This window comes from Indicator indicator, chromosome 24 (assembly GCF_027791375.1).
Source record: "Indicator indicator isolate 239-I01 chromosome 24, UM_Iind_1.1, whole genome shotgun sequence".
In the NCBI taxonomy this organism is placed as follows: Eukaryota; Metazoa; Chordata; class Aves; order Piciformes; family Indicatoridae; genus Indicator; species Indicator indicator.
The window spans coordinates 3,748,035-3,772,563 of NC_072033.1; the positions used below are offsets into that span (position 1 = coordinate 3,748,035).

Below are 24,529 nucleotides of genomic sequence, written 5' to 3' on the forward strand. Positions count from 1 at the left end.
TTTTGTTTTTTTTTTCCTTGTTTGGTTGGTTTGTTTGTGGTGGGGTTTTTTCTGTGTGTGTGTTCTAATTTAAAAAAAAAAAAACAAAAACAAAAACAAAAACAAACCCAAACAAAACTTCCCAGCCCACTTATAAGCACATTTTTCTTTTGGAAAGATGTTTGCAGGTGCCAGCAGCCCTGACACACAGCTGGTATTAACCTGGGGGGTCAAGAGAAAGGGAGCAGATTTAAATATAGCTCCTGGGAAATAAGCACTGGAATAGTTTCCAAGATCAGTTTTACCCTTTCTATGCTGCCTGGGATTTTCCTAAGAATATAAAAGATAAACAGCAACAGAGACCAGAGCCATGGGCAGGCTGTGCAGATGAGCAGCTGCTTCCCCCAGGGATGGCCCCAGAGCATCCTCATGTGGTGCCTTCTACTTGACCCGGTCACCCGAGGCATGAGATGTGTCTCTGTCCCTCTTACCATCCCTGCTAGCCTGTGGTGGCTTCCACATGTGGTAATGCAGCCTGGGGTGCCTCTTGCATTCCTCAGCCCTGTTTCTGCATGCTCTGATCCCTCACACTCGCTCTAGGAGCCGTGGGGAAGCACCAGAGCTGGTGCTCCTGCCACTGCCCAGATGTGCACCCTCCTGCCTGCATGCCTGGGACTCTCTCTCCTCGTTTGCAGTGCTCAGGAGAGGCTTCTAGTTGAGGGCAGTGATGTGAACTGAGTGAGCAAGATCACACTGGGGCCCCTTCATAACTCTCTTTTCCTCCTGAGTTGATGCCCTGGGGTTCATTTCTCATGCTGAAGGGACAGAGGGTTTGGGTCTCTTCACTTCAAAAGCATCATTCCTTGAATCTGAGCACAGCCCAGGGCCAGCTGCCCTTACAAGTGACTCAAAGGCATGGCCAGAATGAAAGGGAAGGCAAATGAGGCCTGAAGTGTTGGGGTGACACAGATATCCAAGCAAGGGGTTGGGTGGAAGAGAGGTCCCTGTCTGTGCCCCTCTGGCTTCCCAGGTGGGAAGTCACCACCAGCTATTAAATAACAGACTTGTTCTTGAGCCTTCTGGCTGCAGGAAGATGTGGTGTTCTCTGTAGGAAAACATCCATCTGACACCAAGAGCACCAGAGTCCTTGCAGCCACCTGATAAGCCAGTGGTAAAGATGGATAAAGAGGATCAGGGTCAGGTCAATTAAAGTCAGCCCAAGCCTTATTTCTGAGGCTCTGCAGCTCAGTTGTGTGCAACGAGTGTGCTGTGTGGTCCTGGTGTTGACACTCCTGGAAACAGCTGAGTCTGCAGTGGATGTTTGTTTGCTAAGCAGAAAAAAAAACCCCACATCAAAACCCCTTACTGCACCATTCCCAGTCAATGGGGCCAGTTCAGCTCTGTTTGCCTCTTTCTGACCTTTGCTAATAACCCTTCTCTTGATAGAAAATTACTCACATGCTATTTTTTAACTCTGTAACTTCCTTTAGTCTCAAATAAGGGCTGTATGTGACCTCTGTCCTCCCAGTGTAGATAATGCATCAGCCAAGGCTGTGCCCACAAAAAGCCATTAGAAAGCACCAGGTATTCACCCTGGGACCATTTATGCTACAGATGCTTTCAACCAGAAGCCTGACCTCAAATATGGGATGCTATTTTTCAAGTGGCTGCTAAAGAAGTTTGTGGTGTGGACATGAAATGGTCCATGTGAGCCATGTGCCTGGGAACAGCTTCACACCCTGCTGCTAATCATAGAATCATAGAATCAGTCAGGGTTGGAAGGGACCACAAGGATCAGCCAGTTCCAACCCCCCTGCCATGGGCAGGGACACCTCACACCAGATCAGGCTGGCCAGAGCCTCATCCAGCCTGGCCTTAAACACCTCCAGGGATGGAGCCTCAACCACTTCCCTGGGCAACCCATTCCAGGCTCTCACCACTCTCATGGGGAAGAACTTCTTCCTCATGTCCAACCTGAATCTCCCCACTTCCAGCTTATTCCATTCCCCCCAGTCCTGTCACTACCTGATAGCCTAAAAAGTCCCTCCCCAGCTTTCTTGGAGCCCCCTTCAGATACTGGAAAGCCACAAGAAGGTCACCTTGGAGCCTTCTCTTCTCCAGACTGAACAGCCCCAACTCTTTCAGTCTGTCCTCATAGCAGAGGTGCTCCAGCCCTCTGCTCATCCTGGTGGCCCTCCTCTGGACACCTTCCAGCATGTCCATATCCCTCTTGTAATAGAGGCTCCAGAACTGGATGCAGTAATCCAGGTGGGGCCTCACCAGAGCTGAGCAGGGGAGGAGAATCACCTCCCTTGACCTGCTGGCCACACTTCTCCTGATGCAGCCCAGGCTCTGCTTGGCTTTCTGGGCTGCAAGTGCACATTGACAGCTCCTGTTGAGCTTCTCCTCCACCAGCACCCCCAAGTCCCTCTCCTCAGGGCTGCTTTCTAGCTAGTCACTGCCCAGCCTGTAGTTGTGCTTGGATTTGCATACTCACAGCATTTTATTTCTGCCAATACCCTCTGTGTGCTCCTAGGAGGGATTTACCCAAATTCAGCACTTGCAAAGCTTGGGGAGCCTCAAAAATCTCACGTTTTGGTGGCTCTAGAAATCCCTGGGATTAGTGTAGAAAATACCTGCTGGCTTCCCATGAGCCCAGTGTATCCCTGCTCCATCCCACAGAAAGCCCTGAGTGGTGCTTGGCAACTCACAGTTACTTTCCCCTGTTTTGTAAAGAATATTTTTACCAGTTTGCTGTGGCTAAAGAGCTTTCATCTCTGCAGTGTGGATGCAATCAGGGCTTCTCTGAAAGATGGGACCTAATAAATGAGAAGATGTTAATGAACTTTTCTCCCCAGCCAGGCCCTGTGCTTTTTGCCTTGGGCTCTGCTGCAGTGCACATACTTCAGACTTTGGGATATGAGCTGAAAAACTGCCTGCTTTGGGGCAAGAATTCCATCACTGCTCTCCTGGCAAAGCTGGGGAGGACTGACAAAGGATGCTGGTGACATTTCCCCATGGAGCAATGAGCCCATAGCATGTCCCATAATTCACTAAGCAGTGCCTAGCACCACTTTGCAGCTTCCAGGGCTTCTCACTCTCCTGGGCTGTACAATGTCACCTTGCTGGGGTGACAGCATGGGGCTGGAGAAGCACCCAGCCCTCCCCACCAGCAGGGTTGTGGTGTAGCTAATTCCCTGCTGCCAGCTTCCTCAAACAGTGTTCTCTGTTGTAAACACAGCTGGGGAAGGAGATGAAGAAACTATTTTCCATCCATTTGTGGTAGTGTTCATGCCTGCAGCCCCGAGTGCTTTCTCTGCTCCCTCACCAGCACAGGTGACCAGAATATTTCACACTGATTCAGATTTCCATCCCCAAGGCTCCCCACAGAAAGGGCCTGTGGTCTGGGGACAGCCTCACCTGAGCAGGTGAACTCCAGTAGTGCAAAACCAAGTTGTGGTCCCTGTCTCTGGTGTGATTCTGGAAACATCACCTGCTTGCTCAGCACCTTCCAGGCAGCTGGGATCTCATCTCACCCAGGGCTGTGCCAGGACCTGAGGGATGCTCCTCAAAGGCCTGTCTAGGGAGTGGTTCCATGCTGCAGATTTGCCTTGAACTAAACGGGTGTGGTTTTGGGGATACTTCAAGACAGGAAGGGCTGAAAACTCTACTTTCTGCACTGCAGTCATGCTCAGCAGGGAGAAGCTGGACTCCCAAAGTCCCTCAGTGATGTGGGCTGCCATGTGCATCACCTATGGGAGAGGAAAGCAGGAAGCAAAGAAACAGAGTAAAACATGACCAGATCACTCGAAATGCAGAATGAAAAGCTGAGCATGAGTTTGCAGGACCGGAAGGCAGGTGCATGATGGACCAAACTGGTGCGAACAGCCATCGGACAGAGCAGGGCAGTCACCGGGCGGCAGCTCCGTGAGCAGCAAAGGGGATGAGGGACGCACGCTCCTAAACTGAACTACTGAGTGCTTTTTAGGTTAAACAAACAAACAAACAAACAAAAACACCTATTGTTGCGTTGGCTGAAGACTGGATGCAGGCCAGAGATCGCATCCCAGGTCTGCAAGCTGAGCAGCTGGTTTGGCGTGCGGTGCTTGCCTCCGGTGCTCCCGGAGGAGCGCCTCTGCCGGGCCCTCGGTTCCCGGAGGGGAGTACTGGGGGAGACATTACCGGGCCCCACGGGGTCCAGCAGAGCTAGGGTCAGCCCCAGCCCTTCCCGCCGGGGTGCCGCGGGGCGGGGCGCGGCCGGCAGGGGCGGGGCGGAGCGCGGCGGGAGCGGAGCTGCGGGTGCCGGGCGGCGGGAGCGGAGCGGCAGAGGCAGCATGGAGCGGGGGCTCTCTGTCTTCGGGGACCCCAAGGTGAGGTCTGGACTGCGAACGGGGCTTGCACGGGGGCCGGAGTGCTTTGCACGGTGGACGGGAACCGCTGGTGAGGTGCTGTGCACTGTGGTTAGGAGCCGGGACACGCACCGGGACTGAGGTGCTGTGCTCCGGGGCTGGGAACAGGAGCATGCGCCGGGGGTGGGAGCCGTGTCGTGTACAGGAGCCGAAGCGCCCCACATGCCCCTGGGGTGAGAGCCGGGGCGTGCCCTGGTGCCCGAGTCAGCGGGGTGAGAGCCGGGACACGCTCCGGGGCAGCGCGGCCGAGCCGTCCGTTGTACCCTGCGATGTCACTCGGCCATACCAGGCGGGGTCTGCTCTGCCCCGGGCCGGTGCTCCCGCTGGGACACGCACGCAGGAGCTGCCCCAGGTGTCCCGGCCAGGCCGGCTTCCTGCAGCGGGGACATCCCGGTGCCAGCCTAGGTCACTGCACCCGGACTGGAGATGTGCAGGTAGCCTGGCTGGTGCATGGCAGAAGAAGAGGCAAGCCCTGACGGGTCCAGTGCCCCAACCGGTGTCGTGGTCTGAAACACGTTTTGTCTCGTTTGTGTTTTGCTTTGGGGTTTGGTTGTGTGTTTTGTGGGTGGGTTTGTTTTGGGGTTTTGTGTTGCCATTTTTCCCCCCTCTTAAACATTTAGTTCAGTTACTCCTTAGACACCTGAGATACCATCTTGGTCACTGCTGCCAGAGGGTGCTCCAGCCTTTCTCTCTCATCATGTGCTGTAGAAACACACCTCAAGTAGGATCATAGAGTAATATGTTTAGTAATAAGATTATAAAGAAGCTGAGAAAGAGGAAGCTGAAGCAGCTGTGGGTAGCAGTAAGCCCCTATCTGCTAGCAGAGCAGTGTCTGTGCTGCAGGCCAGCTCAGCTCTCAGGCTGTGTTCTGGGTGAGCTGCTGTTAGGAGCAGGTTTGCTCTGCACATCCTTGGACTCTGGTGCTGATTGCCAGGTGGGGTTGGGCTGTTGATGTGCAGCAAGGAGCTGGAGCAGAGGAGACCAAGAAGAGTAGTGTGATGGTTGTGGTGGTATCACTCTGAGAGAACCTGAGTGCTGTTAATTGATTTCAGCTTTTCTGAGGCAGAAGATTGCTTCCAAAACCCAAAAAGTGGAGGTTTTTTTGGCCACTGTTTGCATCCCCTACCACGCCCAAACCACTTATCTCTCAGTTTGAGCTCACACCAGGAAAGTCTAGCTGGTGTGCACAGCTCAGGTTTTGTTCCATGACTCTCTGAGGTTTCCCTCTTGGGGTTGGTGGCCTGGGCAATAGCAGGCAAAACTTGATACTGAAATCCAGGGACTGTTGACATCTAGCTGTGGTTAAAGCCTTTTTGACTTTGATTTTGGGAGATGTTGGCATTTCATCAGCTCCACTCAAAAACAAAAGCTGTTGGCTCACCCCACTGGTTTTAAACTTCTGGCTGAGAGAAGCAAGTTAAGGTTGTCTTCTACATTCCCAGCATGTGGGAGAGTGGGATGCTAAAGGGAGAGACCTGGTTGAAGCTGCAGGGTTTGAGCACTAGGCTCAGGCTGCTGTTGCCTGGTTGCCCACTGCCTGCTTTTCCTGAGTCAGGCAGTCCCTTTCAGTCCTGTGAACCTGCTAAGTCAGGCTTGGGGGGAAAAAAATGGGTCTGGAGTCAGTTAATGAGCCCTATTCATTGCCCTGGACCCCCTGCCATTTGGAACCATCAGCTCTGCCTTTTGGAGATGCTTCTGGTAACTGGAGCAGGTTCGAGCCTCGGCTGAATGTGGGGCCAGGGCTGCCTCCATGTTTTTCAGGAACTCGCTGACTCCCAGCGGCTGCAGTGGATGGACAGGGAGCTGCTGGGGCTGCTGAAGGATGACTTTGAACCCTGCTTATCACAGACCATAAAAGAGCAGAAAAGACTTCCCTTCCCTTGACACCCACCCTCAGCCTCTTCCCTCACTGCTCCACAACCAGAGCAGAGACCATGTCCTTGCTGGCTGCTGACTCCTCTCCTGCCAGGCCAGCCCCGGCTCGAGGCTTTGGGGCTTGTGGCTCTCATGCTTCTTGAGCTGTGTTGCAGTGAGCAGGATGGGAGTGAGCTGGGGTCAGCCCACACCCTCCCAGGCACTGGTGTAGCTTTACTGCTGGATGCTTGTTCCCAAAATAAGCTCAGGTCATGGTGGGCAGGGGTTCCCACAAGCCCTCCTGGGGTGTGTCACAACTGGGGGGGTCTGTCCCTGTCCAAAGGGAGGCAGCTGTCTCCAATATGCCTTTCATACCTGGGAACTGGGATAGAGAGCCAAAGCTGACTTTGCCTTGGTGGGGTTGGGACAGGACCTGGTGACTGAATCTGGATGGCACTAAAGGTGCCCACTTTGCTCTGTCTTGGGTACAAAACTTAAAGTAATTGGGGGAAAAAAAAATTAAGTTATCTTTATTGTGGGGAGTGCAGGTGCACAGGGATGTGCCAAGGATGACATTTACCTCAGCTCACTCTCTTCTTGCACACATCCTGACCCCCTCACCAGCTTGGCATGGGTCAAAGCCTGCTGCTGAGCAATGTGTGCTCTCACCCCTCACTGATGCTCTGCAGACACTCTCCTAGATAGTGGATCCACCTTTGTGGGTAGTGGATCCATTCTCGATCAGATCCACTTGTCAAGCATGGTGACAGTGAATGGCTGGCTTGGTGCTGCTCCCAAGTATTGCCTTGTTCCAGCCACGTGTGGTGTGAGGTCTGTAATGACTTGAGGAGGGATGTTGCTCTGCCACCCCCTGGGAGCTGTCCCTGCAGGAGAGTGGCACACACAGCCACTGTCACCAGGGATCTTGTACTGAAAAGGTTGAGTAAGTGGTGTCAGGAGGGGTGGTACTAAAGGGTGCTGAGCATGGAGCATCCTCATTAGTCAGCAAACCCAGGTATGGTGTGAATGCTTCTCTAGAAAGCAAGTTTCTTGCCATGGAGCAGCCTCCCACCTTTCTATACAGGCTTAAGCCTTGAAGAGTATGGCAGATCCACCTCCAAAACAGGTTCTGGTTTGAGGATAGCACTGTGCCTCTTCCACTTCACATCCCTCTTGATCCATTCTCACCTCTTGCTTCTAAAGGAGTCTTTGTAATGAGCTGATGATGAGCAGAGCTTTGCTGCTCTCAGCAGGCTTTCATAGACCCAGTAGCTGGGGACCACAGCTCCTTCTCCTGGCAGTGGTTGGCATTCCCTTTACCTCAACTCGTGTTGAGTTTTGCTCTCTAGTAACGTTTTCCTGCCATGTGCATCTATCAGCTGGCAAATGGCAGCTGTAAATACTCTGGTTTTCTAGTTATTGACACAGAGTGAACTTTAAATTGCCACCTTTTAATGTGCTGATAAATAATCCTGGGCAAAGTCACTGCTAGGGGCTTTAAAATGATGCAACTGTAGCAGCTGCCTGAGTTATCTATTAACATCTGCTGGAAGCCACCTCAGTGAGAGGTGATGTTGTTGCTGCTTTTACTGTGATGTCAGGGCTGATGTTGTTCATATTTAGTAAAAGACCCTAAACCCACCTAATTCAGAAACCCCCTCCAGTGCCTCAGCTCAGATGGCACTTTTTATGCCACATGATAGGCAAAGTGAGCAGTTAACTGCTCTGCCATGCTCTGCTGAGCAAACCCTACAAGAACAGAGAAATCTGACCATAGCTGGAAGTACTTTGGATGTTTGGTTAACTTTTTCCTCTTAATTTCACTAAACTGAAATAAACCCTGGAACAGACATGACCCTGGAACAGCACACACTTGCTTGAAGTACCTCACTTTGTGTTTGGATGTGTGTGTGAAGCTTACTAAGTTCCAAGGAAAGCACTGCAGTATGTTCAGAGGAGGAAAGTCAAGCCCCAGCCCTTAAAACTTCTTCTTTTCTCAAGCCTGAGGCAGCTTGCTGATGCCTGCACCCCTGAGGCACGTGCCCTGCTTGGGCTAAAACTTTCTTTGCATAAAAATGGAAATCGCTGGGTCTGCCCCAGCAGCCCTGCTGGGGGCTGTGTGCTGAGCACGCACTGTTTATGGTCAGTTGTGTCTTTTTGAACTCATCCCTCTGGCTTCTGACCAAGCTGCAGGAAACTCAGAGATGTTACTGAATTGAGCTGGGGTTTTGTGATGCCTTGGCTGCGGGTCAGAGAACTTGCCCTCAGCTGCAGTGCTGAAGAGGTGCAGAAGAAAAGGCTGAAGGGTGACTGCACCGAGGTGGTTCTGAGGGTCCTCACTGCAGCTGGAGGAAGAGCAGAACCTCTGCCTCAGGAAAGTGTTTTGAGAGCTTTGCTGCTTTCTTGTTCTTCATCAGAACCAATTGTTACCACATCCAGAAGGCAGCATGGCTGGACCTGGAATGGTTGAAAGCTTCTCTCCAGTGCAGCTTGTGGTGCTGTCAGGTCCTGGGCTAAGTGTCGAGATCCCTGTTTCATCTGTGTGTGCAGGTGTCCTCTCCAAATACACCAAAAGGCTTGGGGTGGGAGACCACTTTGTGTTGGACTTCTGTGTGCTGAGGAGCAGTTCCTTGGAAGAGAAATTGGGCTCTTGGCTTCACCTTATTTCTGCTTGCTCAGGCATCATCCCCATGGAGTCAGAGCTCAGGAGAAAACTCTTTCATCTTTCTCTGGGTACTTTCCTTGACTTAAAGCAAGGTCACATCACCCATTTGTATCTGGAAAAGTCTTGTGCTTTGTTTACCCGAAACAAACAGGCAGGAAGAGGGCTGGCCTGTAATCTGCAGCCAGCAGCCTCCCACGGACCTGGAAACCTGCAGGGTTTGGGAGCAGGGTGCCTGGGGAGCTGAGATGCTGGGCTGTGCCTCTGCTGATTGCATCCTTATCTAGGATGACTCTTTGCAGGGCTGACTCTTGGTGGAGTCCCTTGTAGACACACATTTACTTCTTCACCTGTATGTCCCTTGATAATCTAAGTAGCCTGGATTAGCTCTCAGCTGCAGAGAGCAACTCCCTAAGCACTGATCTTGAGGAGCAAACCTTTGGGCTGAGCAGTATTGCACAAGGCTTCTTAGCAGTTGGCTTAGGTCCCTCCAAACCACTGAATACCTGGCAGTGGAGAAAGAGTCTGTTGCTGTTGTTGGAGAGAAACCTTTGCTGCTTTACAAGCATGCCACCTGCAGCAGTGGCAGAAGGAAGTGGCTTGCATGGGTGAGAGACATCACTAAATTTGCTTTCTCACTGATGGAAGTGTCACCTTGGGATGTTCTTGCAGGAAATGCTTGAGATGATGTCTGTAGTGAGCAGACCCCAAGAAGGTTTGTGTTGCTTGGATTTTACATTCAGCATGAGTTCCAGCCTGTAATTCCATCAGAAGGTCACAAGGGCTGTTGAAAGCCTCAAGGAATGGAGCTCACATGGTTTTGAAGTAGGAATCAGAGCTCAGGAGTGGAAAATATGCCAGGTGCCCACATCTGGCAGTGCAGATCATGTCCATAGTCTGTTATTTTATCTGCTGTCACTCAGGACATTTAGTCCCCATAAGCAGGATTGTGTAACTTCATCCCTGCAGATCCAGATCATGTCTTAAGGGTAGGAGAAGGGACAGGGCTATCTTTTTACAACCTGCTAGCAGGGGTGTCAGTGGGGACATTCATGACCCCTGGGCCAGCTGATTGCAGTGGTACAGGATCAGGAGCTGCCCTGAGCCTGCCCACCTGCATTTTGCATCTCACCTCTGCATGTTTCAGTGGCAGCTTCATGTCCAGCCTGGGCAGGTGGCCTGAACCTGAGCACTTTCCCACCCCAGCAGTGGTGGCCTTTTGCAGCAGAAGTGGTCATGAGTTGGGAGATGGATGTCTGCCTGCATGGCAGCTACCTAGAGCTGTGGGAAGAGGTGGGCATGGGGTGAGCTCATGAATTGTCCCAATGATTGTCCCAGAGATGGGCACTGCCTCAGTGCTTGTCCCGGAGATGGGCACTGGCTCAGTGCTTGCCCCTCTGGGAGCCAGGTGTGGCACTGAGCTCACATCAGCTGCTCATGGCCACTGCAGAGGGGAGTGAAAGGCTCTGGAGGTGGACAGCTGCTCATTGCCCTGCTTACAGGAACTACCTCCTCCTTTTTTTCAGCAGCTCATAGTTACTATTTGATGCATACCTGAAGGCAGAGACCTTGTGGGTTCTAATTAGTAACCCTGGGTGGTTTTGTCACCCATGCAAATCTAGTCCTCTTCTGAATCCTCCTCAGTTCTTGCACTCAGCATCCTGCAGCAATCATCTACACAAGGCAGATCTGCACAATCTGTAACTGACAAGAACTTTGTGTGATTTTGAAGCTGTTCCATTGCTTAACAAAACCAAAACAAACCAAAACAAAATAAAAGCCAATTCTGGAAATAGGAAGATGTAGCTGAGACATTTTGCAGCTAATATTTTCCTTCTCATTTCAACTTCCAAATTACATTGGTCACATTCCTCCAAAAGCTCCAGCTGCCTAATGGAAAAAGCTTGCCCTTGCTCTTCTGGGACTCTTTCTCCAAAATCCATTGTTGCAGGAATAATCAGGAACTGGGGTTTCAGAGTGAGGTTTATCTGAGTCAAAATCCAAGCAGTTGGTTCTGAAAGCAGCTTGTTTGCTCTGTGGGGCAACTCTTGTTCTTTTGACAGCACCTTGATCCATGGGACTGACTCCAGGGGCAGGGTTGGATACCCTCTGTGCTCTGATAACAGCAGGAGCTGACTTGGAAGGGAAGTCAAAGTTCCTGGGTAATGACTTTGCAAATGAATAGATGCTTGGCTATCTGTGAATTCTGATGGAGCAAGCTAGAAAGTGAAGGTGTTTGGGGTTAAGGTCTTTCCCTCTTCCCAAACTTCAAACCATGCAGGCTGAATAAGGGTGGGACAGTTCCTGAAGATTACGAAAGCAGAATGCACTTCTAAAGGTCCACTGAATGTGTGACACACTGCAGCAGATACTGAAAAATAAACTTTGTAATGATGGTGTTTTGAAAACGTTTTTGTGCTTCCTTGGCGAGATTCTGTCCCTGGATTGGCTGCATTTGTGCCTGCACCAACCCCAGCTGCTTGGCTCTCAGCATGTGCTGCAGCTCTGGCAGTACCTCACCAGTTTCTCTTTACCTTGCTGCAGGTCGAGCTTCACGTCCACCTGGATGGAGCCATTAGGCCAGAAACAATCTTGCACTATGGCAGGTGAGTGGCTGGGGCAAGAAAGCTCTGGGAGATGCACTTCAAAAGCATCATCCCTTGACAGAAGAGCTTCTGCTGGCAGGCCGGGAAAGCTCCCTCCTTGCTGTGCAGGCAGAAGGCCTGGCTGGTGCTGCTCTCACCTGCTCTGCACAGATGAGGGTCCTCTGGCTGCACAGGGAGAGGCCCATAGAGAACATCCCAAAGAGCAGTGCTGCAGCAGGGCTGCTGTGGTGGCAGGAGCAAGAGTGTGGGGGCCATCAGTTCTGTGAGCTGGGCAAGCTGAGAGGAGCCACCATGAGAGAGGTGCTGAAGGTGTCTGCCAAGGTGCAGCCACACAGAGTCAGTCCAGTAACTGCTAAATAAGTGAAATGAAAGCAGGCTGGGAGTGTCACCTTGGTGGTGGTACCACAGTCTTGGGAGGAGAACCCGGCCTGGGTGCTCCTCCCTGCCCTGGTGCTGTGTGCCACTGAACCCCAAGGAGCTGTGTTCTGTGAGGGTGCCCTCAGAGAGCCCTTGGCAGTGGCTGGAGGAGAGGTTGTTTCTTTGACACAAGCATCTTCTTGCTTCAGCCATCGTGTGGGAAGCACCAGAGTGAATGATTAACTGAAGGGAGGACCTGGCTCCACAGCTGTAAGCAAAGTAACCTGAAGGCTTCTTCCAGGTGTCACTCTTCAGAAAGCTAATGGAGACCAGCAGATACCCTCAGGTTGAGACAGTAGCAAGCTTAAAGATTTCAGGAAGCAGTTCTTAAACACAACTGCAGTGTTTTGGGGAGGAGATCAGTGCTGAGGAGGATGGGAAGTGGTTCTGGCATCCTGTGAGCCAAGCAGACTCCAAGGCACAGCGATACTAGGAGGGAATATTCTTGCTAAAGCAGCTTCTTCTGCAGGGAGTGGCTTAGGTTTTGCAGTGCAGAGTAAGGAGGTGGATCAGAGATGTCCACCTTGCTCCTTGTAGGACACCAGCATGGTGAGCAGAGTCAGGGTTCCTGCTGACTCTGCCCATGCTGCTGGTGGGCTGCAGGGCTGAAATGCAAGTCCCCATGGACAGAGGAGTCAGTCATGGCTCCCTGGGGCCCTGCTGGGTCACTCTGCCAGCAAAGGACAAGTGCTGGTGTCCCCCAGGAGAAGTGTAAAAGCCCTGAGGCCCAGGAGGCATCAGCCATCTGGGGATCTCAAGCCTCTTTCTTAGGACAGAAATGTTCACTGTCCAAGTGTGTGTCAAGTTCCCTCTTATTTTTACACAGCCCTGGCATCCCCCAGGGCTGGGCTGGAGCAAGGCTGTGCTATTCCTGGGCTCCAAAACCAGTGCTCATACCAATGTCCAAGCAACAGGGCACTGCAGGAGGCTGCAAGGGACCACCTTAAGAACCTCACCCTGGGCACAGAAAGCTGCTCTTGGGCTATTTTTAAAGTTAAAGAGCTGGAAATAAATTTGGCAGGTGGTGACCATGCACAAAGAGCCCAAAGCTGCTGGGGTGCACAAGCCCCTGGTGGCAGTGCCTGAACTCATCTGCTTTTAGAAACTTTGGCTCCAGTTCTGTCAGGTCTGAGGCAGGCTTTGCATCTCTCCTGCCCAGCCAAAGGCTTTAGAGTGGTGACAGACCACTTCATGGGACTTGGTGCCCCCGGGAGAGGTGCCCTGCCCACAGTAGGATGGTCTGTGTGGTGCTGCCTGTGAGCAGGATGCTGAGGTGCTGGTGGGCACAAGCATGTTCTCCAGGGAAGAAGGCTCCCAGCTACCAGGCAAGTTAGATGCAGCAGCAGCAGCTCCCAGAGCAATGCTGATAAGGTCCACCAGAGTCCCCCATCAGAGAGATGACTCCAGCATCTCTGCTTTGCAACTCATCCTAAAATGCTGTCGCTGCTGGCTGGGCAGAGGCAATCCTTTGGGAAGCACAGGAAAGAAGTCAGGGAAGTGGCTGTGCTATGGGAAACTCCCTGGGCAGGTGGAGGAAGATGTAGATGGGTGCCTGGAGCAGACACACATGTGTGAGTGCCATGGAAAGGGCAAGGCAGGGAGGAAAACCAATGCTTTGGCAGTGATGACTGTCCCTGCTGAGTGCCAGCAACTTAATCCATGTGGATTGCATCTGAAGGCTGAGCATGGAGCTGGGTTCCTTCCTGCCTGAGCAGGGAGTGAGCAATGTTCACTGAACCCAAGAGCGGGGTCCTCTGGGCTGCTTCCCAGCGGATTGCTCTTTGGGATGGCTGCTGGCACTGGGACCCTAAAGCTGTGGGTGGTGTTTTGTCTCTACTAGCAGAGAGATCCCTCAATCAACTGTCATTCATTGCAGGAGGAAAGAGGATTACAAGCAAATTGTCTGGTTTATTATCCCTGATTTAGGTTGGCATGTGCAGGGTACCAGAGTGTAGGGTGGTGGTGGCAAAGCCTGCCCAGGAAACAGGCAGCATCCTAGGCTGGCACCCTGCCAAGGACACCTCCCCCCCCAGACATCAGGGGGAAAATGGCCTCTTGGCAGTGTTCAGGTGGGGTTTACCACCTCCATCCCTCTGCTGAGAGCAGTTATTGGGACTGCAGACTGCTCCTGCCTGGGAGATGTCCCTGTCACAGAAGATGCCACCACGATGCTGGGTTTGGGAAGCAGCTCTCTTGCAGGAGCTGCTGATTTGAACCCATGAGCTGTAAGACCCCTGCCTGTGTGATCCTGGGCCTGGGGAGCATCTCCACAATTTTCAACCATTGGAGCCTGCATAAGTGGGAATTAAATTCTCTAAAGAATGTTGGCAATTGTGCCACCAGGACTAGGAGGTGCCAAGAAATAACCCAGAGCCCCTTTAGGTGAACTCCTCCTTAAGCTTCAAACGTGCCCTGGCTGTGTTCCTGCTGGGTCATTCTGGGCTTGTCTTTGGCTGTGTTTGTGCTTGGCCTGTTTTTTGGGTTGCCTTCCTCCCCGCTGAGGCTGTGGGCTGGAGCTGCTGGAGGAGCTGCTGGAAGGACACCCTGTGCCGTGTCCTTTCCGTGAAGAAACGGAGGGGAACGCTGCCAGCCTGGGCCACCGCCGCTGCGGGAGCTGCACCCAGCAGAAGCGCAGCAGCTTTCCCCATCAGTTACCTGTGGCTTTGTTTCCAGGAAAAGAGGGGTTCCTCTCCCTGGCAACACTGTGGATGACCTCCTGAAGCATGTCAGTTACAAAACCCCCCTGACATTCACCAAGTTTCTCGAGAAGTTCAATCATTACATGCCTGCCATTGCGTAAGTTCCCTGCTTCCCTGCTTCTTCCCCCTCAGCCCTTGGCAGAACCCCTCAGCTAGCGTTGCTCAGCCTTGGGGGGGGGGTGTGGGGTCACCTTGTGTGGTGGGTTGAAAATCCCCTCCCCCCCAACATTAAATTTGCCAGACCAGCTCAGTTGGAAGCAAATGAAAGCTGTATTTACAAGCAAAACTACAGTCTCCAAGGAAATGCAATGAATATGGGCAAAATATGCAATATTTACAATATTTACAGGTATTTGCAATTAATGAACAGCACAGGGACATCTCCCTCTCCCCGGTCAAAGACCAGAGGAGCTGCTAATAGCTTCTCCCTCCCTGCTCCCACCTTGTACACAAAAGGGAAAGAGAAAGGAGCAGAGAGAGATTTTATTAGACTTAGCCATAGCAATGCAGCCAAGGTCAAGCAGAAGCAAGTTAATCTCTTCAGGAGTGAAGAAGCAAGGAGAGAGATTGTTGTCCAGACTAATTCTTATGGTAGGTAACTCTCCAATAGGATAGTTTAGAACTATCATTATTTTCCTTTTTATACCCAATAGTGATTTATTTACATTTTACTACTTTCTGCTCAGGATCTGTGAAAAATTTTTACAGGCATAGCCCAAAACTGCCACACTCTCCAAGGGGATTGTTTAGAATTTATCATTATTCTCCTTTTGACACCCAGTGATGATTTGTTTACATTCTACCACTTTCTATTCAAGATTTGTGAAAATTTTTTTTAAAGGCATAGCCTTAAACTACCACACCTGGCCCATCCTCAGCGTGCCCTGACACTGATGAGATCCCTGCATCCCCAGGGATGATCCCTGGAAATACTTAGAGTCTGGAGAAGAGAAGACTGGGAGGGGATCTCATAAATGTGTATAAATATCTGAGGGGTGGGTGTCAAGGGGAGGGGGCCAGGCTCTTTTGGGTGGTGCACAGTGATAAGCCAAGGAGCAATGGGTTCAAACTGGAACAGAGAAGATTTCAGCTCAACAGGAGGAGAAACTTCTTTCCAGTGAGGGTGACAGAGCCCTGGAGCAGGCTGCCCAAGGGGGGTTGTGAAGTTTCCTTCTCCGGAGACTTTCCAAACCCACCTGGATGCATTCCTGTGCAGACTACCCTAAGTCTGGCAGGGGGGTTGGACCTGATGCTCTCTTGAGGTCCCTTCCAACCTCTGATACGCTGTGCTGCTGTGATGGGTGCCCTGGTGTGTCCCTGCAGGGGTGACCGTGAGGCGGTGCGCAGGATCGCCTACGAGCTGGTGGAGACCAAGGCGAAGGAAGGCGTCGTCTACGTGGAGGTCCGGTACAGCCCTCACCTGCTGGCCAACTGCCGAGTGGACCCCATCCCCTGGGGCCAAGCTGAGTGAGTGATGCCAGCACGCTGAGGAGCTGCTGGTTGGCCGGTTGGGCACAGAGAAGGCATGGCACTGTTGGTCAGAGTTGGTCAGGTTCAGAGTCTGGTGTAACCAAACCTCCTCTCGTGTCCAGCGCAGCGCAGACCAGCACGCTTCCACCTCTCAGGATTGTTCCTCTTCTAGTGTCCCTGTGTGGCCCTGTTTTAATGTCCCTGGCCTTGAGCACCTAGCCTTGCATGAGCAGCAAGTTGTGCTTGGACTTCTGGCTGCAGCTGTTCTCTCAGACAGGGGCTGCCTGCCTGCAAAGCATGAATTGGAGCTGGCAGAGACAGTGGGCAAGGCTGGAGGGGGATGGATCTCCCATCCCTTCCTTACCCGTCACCCCCTCTGTGATGTGTGCCTCCCATTAAATCACTCTGGACTCTGTGTCCCCTTGCAAGCGGTGCTGGGATGGGTGCTGAGCCCCCACGCTTGTCCCTGCCCTGCCGCAGGTAGTTGTGTGCCTGGACAAAGGGCAGGTTCCTGTGCTCAGCCAAGACTGGCACCCTGTTCTTACTGTCATCTGTGCATGCTTTTGTGCCCCACATGGCTAGGGCATGGGTGTGCGAGGTGCTCCTCAGCTCTGGGGGTCTGGTTGGGCTCCTCTGGACGTTCAGGTGAGTGGGACCCCCAGCAGCGTGGATTTTGTGTGGGGTGTCCTCTGGGCATGCTGGGCTGGACCTGCAGTTCCTGCCACCTCCTTGGTAAGTGTCCACCTCTCCCTGATGGCTTCTCTTCCCTGCAGGGGAGACCTCACTCCAGATGAAGTGGTTAACCTCGTAAATCAGGGCCTGCAGGATGGAGAAAGGGATTTCCACATCAAAGCCAGGTCTATTCTATGCTGCATGCGCCATATGCCAAGTAATGTATTGCAGCTGCCCTGCTGCTCTGCTCCCCTTCCCTCACCTGGGGTGGGGGGGATGGCCCCTGGGTTCAGGTCCCAGGGAGAGCCCTGGGCCTGTGGCCCTGGGTCTGATGTGTGACCAGGCAGTGCTGAGCAAGAGTAGGTTTGTTGTTTTGTTTTGTTTTGTTTTTTTCTGAGGGTTTCTACTCCCTTTGCTGTGGGGAAAGGCTCTGCTGGATGCAAGAATGGGGATCTGGGGGTATGACCAGGATCTGAAGGGTCTTGCCAGGGAGGCAAAGCAGGCTCTTCTGTCTGGTGAAGGTGTGATTTCTGCTCCTAACCCACACCTTGCCCAAAGGCTGGAGCTCACCTTGGCCCAGCTGAAGCCATTGCCACAGCAAGTGGTTGTATCTGCCACCACCATCTGGTGGTTTTGAGAGCCCATGGTTACAGGAGGAGGACCAGGCATGAGACCTGGTATGGGTGATGCTGCTCTGGCAGGGGGGTTGGACTGGATGATCTTTTGAGGTTCCTTCCAGCCCCTAGCACTCTGTGATCTCACACTTCACCTGCTCATGGGCATGCTGCTGCAGCAGCATGGTCCTTCTTCAGCCATGGTCCATCATAGGTCAGCCAGAGAATCCCTTGGCTGCAGGCTCTGCTGCTTGAAACTGTGAATTCTACCAAAGTCACCCATAGAAAATGTTCTTTATAAGGTCAGCAGCTCTGAACTCTGTCAGTAACAGCTGCTGGGGCCCAGAATAGGAAGACACCCCCCCCCCTCCCCCCCAGATTCCAGTGTTCATTGTGCTGCTGAGTTCTCTCAGCACCTAACTCCAGGGAGGGATGCAGTTGGAGAGAGGCTGTATGACAGTGGCTGCTCTGTGAAGACTTTGTTATCAATAGCTTCATATCCCACCATGGTTTTAAGTAGCCTTAGGAGGGTAGATAGTGGAAAGATTTTTGCTAATGTGTTAATTTATGTCAAGAAATACGAAAAATGATATTCTTGGAAACTGGGAGATTGGAGGGTGGGGTTTTTCCTGCCTGCAGAATCAACCCCAAACAATACTTTAAAAACTTGGCACTTAAATCTCTGGGCTTTTGGAACGTAACAAAACAACTTTTTTCTTTGTAGCAGCTGGAAAGCTGTAAGGCAGTATCATACTTGGTCTGGAATTGTGGTCCCTGCCAAGGCACAAATGGGAAAGGCAGAAGGTGGCAGGAGCACCCCAGGGCTTGTAGAGCAGGAGGGATTGCTCCTGTGTTCTCATGCCTGGGCACCAGCTCTTACTTAGAGCCAGCGATGTGCTCGATGCAAGAGCCTTCAGTGCTGTGCTTGGGATGTGCTGCTCAAGGAGAAGCCAGCCTGTAACACAGGAACTCTTGAGAGAGGAGCAGATGCCAGCCAGAACTGCCTCATCATAAACTTGATAATAAAAGAATGGCTCAAAGCCATCAGCTGGGAGCTGATGAGAAGAGAAGGTGAAATTGCACCTGTTCTGCATGGGTTTGTGTCACTTGGGAATTGGATGCACCCAGCAGGTGCCTTTGTTCTTAACAGTGCTGTTTGTCCCACTTTGCCATGGGTAGGTGCTAAAGCAGCATGCTAGGTGCATGTCCTTCCTCAGAGGTTCTTGTCTATCCTGATCAGAGACAGCTCTGTCAGCCACTTGTTACTGATACCAAAAAGATAAAACCTTGTGAGTGTTAAAGATCACCTTCCAGGAGGCTCCTCACCAGCAGTAGCATTCATCATCATCTCTGGGGGAGCCGAGGATGGGCAGGGCAGGGCTGACTGTCACACAGGGCCCCCTCAGAGGTCCCTCCAAATTCTGTGACACAGCAGAGCTGGCAAGCTGACTCTTCCCTTTCCCTGCCTTGCCCAGCCTGGGATGGGGTGGAAGCTCAGGACTGGGCTGAGAGGTTTCTTCCACCCCCTGTGTTACAGCAGCTGGGCTGTGCAGTCCACCTTACCATGGGCCAGCTGCAGCCATCACCACCATGTTTGGAGGGGCGTTCTGTGTTTGGGTTTTTTCTCTGCTCAAAAGTGTGCAGAAGTCCACGATGAGAGCAGGTTTAGAGCTGGCAAACACCTCTGATTTCCTTTTAGTTGGCAGCTTTTGTTAGCCTGAAGATGGCAGACCTTTGTAGCAGCCTTTCACCTTCTGTTCTGAGCATCAGACCTGAGCAAAGAGCAAAGGAAACCCCTCTGGCTTTCTAGTTATAGGTTTGTTCAGACAAGTGCTGAAGCTGTGACCCTTAGCAGTGCCTTCTCCTGAAACCTGGCATTGCCTGTTCCAGGCTGGTCTCCAGAGGTGGTGGAGCTCTGCAAGAAGTATCAAAACAACTCTGTGGTGGCCATCGACCTGGCTGGGGATGAGTGCCTGAAGGTGGAGAACTCCTCTGAGCACAAGGCAGCCTATGAGGTGGGTTTGAATAAAGTGGAGGGGGTTGAGCATGGGTGGGACACATGGAATGTTAGTGAGGCTGCAGACAGCTGGGACAGCTTAGACATTTGTTCCAGCTAGGAGAAACATTTTGTTAAGTAGGAACAATGTTTGTTTACGTTTGCCAAATGATTAGTGGCAGGCATCATTGCTTAAGCATGGCCTTGGAGCTGGAGCTTGGCATGCTGCCCCTAGCACTGAGTGTGACACCAGGGATGTGGAGCCTGTGTCCCACTAGACAGGCACTGGACTGCTGGGGGTCTTCTCCTGGGGCTGGGTGGAACCATGACCAAAGGTAGAAGAGACTGGCCCTTCCAGTCTGGCAGAAATCACCCACAGGGCAGAGAAGGAGCTGCAGGTCAGAGTGCTTTTATCTGATCATCTCACAGGCAATGGCTTCAGGAGCCTGATCCCAGGCTCTGACTAGACCCTGGCCCTTTGCACAGCTGGAAGGGGAAGCTTCATGCTTTGCCTCTCTGCTGGCAGGAGTTTGGGGTTGCTGGTCCCCTGCAGCAGTGGCAGGGGGCTGGTGCAGAAGGGATGGGTTGGATGCAAACAGTGCTCAGAGCTGAAATGGGGCTCGCTGGGGGTGCTTTGCCCCTTGCACAGGGGTGTGGGTGATGGCACAGGGGTGGTGGGTGATGGCACAGGGGTGTTGGGTGATGGCACAGGGGTGTGGGTGATGGCACAGGGGTGTTGGGTGATGGCACAGGGGTGGTGGGTGATGGCACAGGGGTGTGGGTGATGGCACAGGGGTGTTGGGTGATGGCACAGGGGTGTTGGGTGATGGCACAGGGGTGGTGGGTGATGGCACAGGGGTGTGGGTGATGGCACAGGGATGTGTCCTCCCTTGCCTTGCAGGAAGCTGAAAGATGTGGGATTCATCGCACCGTCCATGCAGGGGAGGTCGGTCCACCTGCCATGATCAAGGAGGTAAGAGGAGCTCCTGTCTTAGAGCAGGGACTGGGAGGGACTGGGGCATCCCAGGGCAGAGAGAGGGGCAAGGGTGGGAGGTGCCCCCCTGAACCAGGAACAGGAGCCCATGTCCTCTCTGTACTCATAGCAGCACAAATGTCGGGGACCCAGGTGGAGATCTGGATCCAGTAGCTCAGAGCAGGACCTCTCCAGAGCTGGCTCAGTGGTGCAAGCTGCACCCCTGGTGGGGCAGGGGTCTTTGGGCGGGCAGGGGTCTCTGGGCAGGCAGGGGCTGTGCTGGTGCTTGGAAGCTGTACATGGTTTTTCCATGCTCTCCAGGCAGTTTATCTCCTGAAGGCTGAGCGCATTGGCCATGGCTACCATGTCTTGGAGGACCTTGAGCTCTACAAGGAGCTGTTGAAAGCTAAGATGCATTTTGAGGTAAGGATGGGTGGTGGGTGGGTGGGTGACAGCCTGGTAGCTGCTGTCTAAGTGGAAAATCAGCCCTTGCAGTTTGGGATCTTTGCTGTGAGGAGCTCTGGGGCACCCAGCACCTTGCAGGAGGTGTGTGGCAGAGAGAAATGGATCCTGGTCTGGCTGAGGATAAGTTTTGGAGGACTTGTTCCTTCACACCTCAAGCCTGCAGGCTTCTCCTCTCACAAACTGGGCTGCTGCACCAGAGCCTGTCTGGGTGGAGGGTGGGATTGCCTGGGAGTTACAGTGTGGGCAAATGTCCTTAGCTCTTCCCCAAGTGAGTGCATCCAGCTGATCCATGCAGTGGATGTGTGCAAGCTCAGTGTCAGGGGTTCCTGAGCTGTGGCTGACACACTGCTGTTGGCTGACTGGCCCTGAGTTCCTGCCACTACCCCGTGGGCAGTGGACTCTTCACATCCCTATCCTGGGATTTGCAGGACTCTTGGGCTGTACAGTGCTGAGGGGTAGCTGTGAACAAAGCTCTGGATCTGGCTTACCAGCTTCAGGCCACACATCTGGGGCTCTGAGCCATGTGGCTGATCTGAGGTTTGTGTTTAATTCCCCCAAACAGGTCTGCCCCTGGTCCAGCTATCTCACTGGAGCATGCCTTCCAGACTTCAGGAAACACCCAGCAGTGCAGTAAGGCTTCTCAGCTCTGTATCTTCTCAACTCTCAATCTTCAGTAGCCAGGATCTGGGATGTTGGGAGCTGCTTTATGGTTTTATGAAGGCTACACACATCTGACCATAGCAGGACGTGGGACATCCTCATCCTTGGGCACAGAGGGGCCTGCTGCAGCTGGAGAGGGTGCAGGGGTCCCCCTGGAAGGCTGTCCTGTCCCTCCTGTGCTGTGTGCAATGCTCTACCCATCACAGACTCATAGAATTGTTAGGGTTGGAAGGGACCTCAAGGATCATCCAGTTCCAGCCCCCCTGCCATGGGCAGGGACACCTCACACTAAATCAGGTTGCTCACAGCCACATCCAGCCTGGCTGCAAAAACCTCCAGGGATGAGGTTTCCACCACCTCCCTGGGCAACCTGTGCCAGTCTCTCACCACCCTCATGGTGAAAAACTTCTTCCTAACATCCAATCTGAATCTACCTATGTCTATTTTTGTTCCATTCCCCCCACTCCTATCACTGCCTGACACCCTAAAAAGTCCCTCCCTGGCTTTCTTGTAGCCCCCTTCAGATACTGGAAGGCCACAAGAAGGTCTCCTGGAAGCCTTCTCTTCTCCAGACCGAACAGCCCCAACTCTTTCAGTCTCTCCTCATAGGAGAGTTGCTCCAGCCCTCTGCTCATCAGTTCTACCCAATTTCTTTGCAGGTTTAGGAAGGATCAAGCTAACTTTTCTATAAACACAGATGACCCCCTAATCTTCAACTCCACCATTGACAAGGATTACAGCATAGTGAAGGACTACATGGGCTTCACTGAGGAGGAGTTCAAGAGAGTGGTAAGTCAGCCTCAGCTGGATGCTCTGCTGATGTCATGGAGCAGCCCAGAACAGCCTGCTGCTTTCCTTTATAAGCTGCAGAGTTTTCAGTGGAAATGCAAAATTCTTGTAGTGAGCCTGTGAGCAGGAGACTGCAGGTGGCTGCTGAGCTGGCTGGAGGCTGTGGGAAGCAGGGGTGGGCTCTGCAGGGGCCGCATCTCTTGGCTGCCAGCTTTGGGCCTTATGGAAAACAGGTCAGAGTGGAAGTTGTCCACTGAGGTCCTCGCAGCAGGGCTTAGCAGGAAGGTGCCTGGTGCTTTTTCCTTTCTGGATTTGGAATTGCAGGCATGGAATTTCAGGTTCTGGCCCAGGAGGTAGCACAGTTCAGCAGGTAGGAAAGTGCTGGCAGTTTTCCATGGCCAACATGAGGATGCAACATCTGAGCTGGGAACAAAGTGACTGCTGGCTTCTGGCTTCTCTGTGGGCACACACAGTCATTGTGTGTCTTGACAGAAGGGCAGGATAACTGTTGGGAGTTTGGCTCACTGCTTACTAGGGGAAGAAGCATCTAGAATCATGCCAACACTTTCACCCAGGTGTCTCCCAAGGTACTTGCTTGGACTGGGAAGTGCAGGGTGCACTTCACAAGAAAGCCTTAGTCCTGCTTCCAGCTCTGGCTGCAGAAACAAGTCCCTTTCTCCTACAGACATCACTGCCTTGGTCTGGGAGGGAAAAAAGTTCTGATCTCTGGGTTCCTGCATCCAAAGCTGTCCTGATGCCAGCTATCCTCTCCTGCTCTTGCAAAAGCCAGGTTGTTCCTGTGCAATAAAAGCAAGGTCCCTGCTCAAGACAGGTGAGCAGGTAACATTGCACAGCCAGGCTGTGTCCCAGCAGTGGCACATCAGGCTGCCACCACCACCTTGCTCTGGTCCAAAAGAGGGAGCTGGGAGTGTAGGAGTGGTTCTAAAGTGCATGTCCTAAAAACTCTCAAGGTATTTGAGGACCTTTGCTTTGTGCCTGCCTCATCCCTCTTGGGACTGTTGCTAGTGATGGGCCAGAGCAGTTGCTTGTAAAAGGAGACTATAGCAATGAATCTGAGAGTGGAAACCTTATGCTGCCCCTCACTGCTCAGAGCCAGATGTTGGCATGTGCACAGCCATGCATTCCTGCCTGGCATATCTTAATGTCTCCCTTGTGTTCCCCCTCTACCTCTCCAGAACCTCAATGCAGCTCGGTCCAGCTTCTTGCCTGAGAAGGAAAAGCAGGAGCTGCTCAACACGCTGTATGAAGCCTATGGGATGGTCCCCAACATATCCTGACCCATCCCTGGGAGCCAGCACGGAGCAGTGGTCCCTCTGCCTGTGGGTGACTCTCCTCTGTGCTATGGGAGCACCAGAAGAAGGTGCCCAGAGTCGGTCTCTCTTCCTGGCAGCCCTGCATTAACCCTTACAGTGCTGAGCAGAATCAGGCCGTCACATACACCTACCTACCAAACACCCCCCAAAACTCTCTCCCAAATGCACCTCCAACTTCCTATGATGCAAACAGACAGCAACTGCCTCCTAGCCTGACTCCCTTCTCCATCTGCCAGTCTTTCTGTACTGCAAGTGAGAACAGAAGAACCTCTCCTGCTTCTTTTCCCTCTCTTCCCTGTCCTGTCTCACTGACCTGCCTTGTCTGCAGTGCAGAAATAACCACCTCTAACTGTGACTGTGGCCCATGTTCATCTCCTCCTTCCTCCTTTGTGTGAGTGCTGACAGGGCTGAGCAGGCACCTCACAAATGGAGCCTTTATTCCTGGCCCTGGGCTAGGAGGTTTTGGCCACAGCTGTATTTACCCAGGGTTAGTCTTGTACTAACATGCCTGGAACGAGAAGAGGCTGGCAGCTGGTGCCCTGCCCGTGCACAGCTCTGAAGGGCAGCTTCAGGCACCCTTTTTTGACCTCCTTTCCTGGACAAGGACTCTGGGTGTCAGCCCCCCCAGCGTGGCTGCCGCAGCAGAGCACACCCTGGGCTCAGGCTCCAGCTGTGCTCACAGCTGCCCATGCCCCATGCTGACAAATGCATAGGAAGCTGCAAGAGATTTTTACCATTTGGGGCCAAAATCTGCCTTCTGGGACTTTTCCTGGTTTGGTCTTTATCCTGGAGAATTGTTGTGAACCGCAGTTTGCTCTTCCTCTGTTGAGGGCTCGGGGAGCCCACGGTCAGCTGCTGTGTGAACCACTCTGCCCTCTTCCTGCCTCCAGGTAACCTTTAGGCCCCACGAGAACCGAGTAAAGAAACTGA

At 52.7% G+C, this 24,529-nt stretch overlaps 1 protein-coding gene across 1 annotated transcript; it reads left to right on the forward strand.

Annotated features, from left to right (window-relative positions):
* The first annotated feature begins 11,467 nt into the window (after window positions 1-11,467).
* On the forward strand, window positions 11,468-24,157 carry ADA (adenosine deaminase). Its single transcript, XM_054391772.1, has 10 exons — window positions 11,468-11,510; window positions 14,601-14,723; window positions 15,950-16,093; window positions 16,870-16,985; window positions 19,273-19,397; window positions 20,280-20,351; window positions 20,673-20,774; window positions 21,379-21,446; window positions 22,136-22,265; window positions 23,462-24,157. The coding sequence occupies exons 2-10, from the start codon at window positions 14,710-14,712 to the stop codon at window positions 23,561-23,563; spliced, it is 873 nt and encodes a 290-aa protein (XP_054247747.1). The 5' UTR covers window positions 11,468-11,510; window positions 14,601-14,709; the 3' UTR covers window positions 23,564-24,157.
* Window positions 24,158-24,529: the final 372 nt, after the last annotated feature.

Coding starts and splice junctions, on each gene's coding strand:
- ADA (XM_054391772.1), top strand. Junction 19,398..20,279: donor AGCACAAGGCAGCCTATGAG/GTGGGTTTGAAT, acceptor CTTGCCTTGCAG/GAAGCTGAAAGATGTGGGAT. Junction 21,447..22,135: donor AGGAAACACCCAGCAGTGCA/GTAAGGCTTCTC, acceptor ATTTCTTTGCAG/GTTTAGGAAGGATCAAGCTA.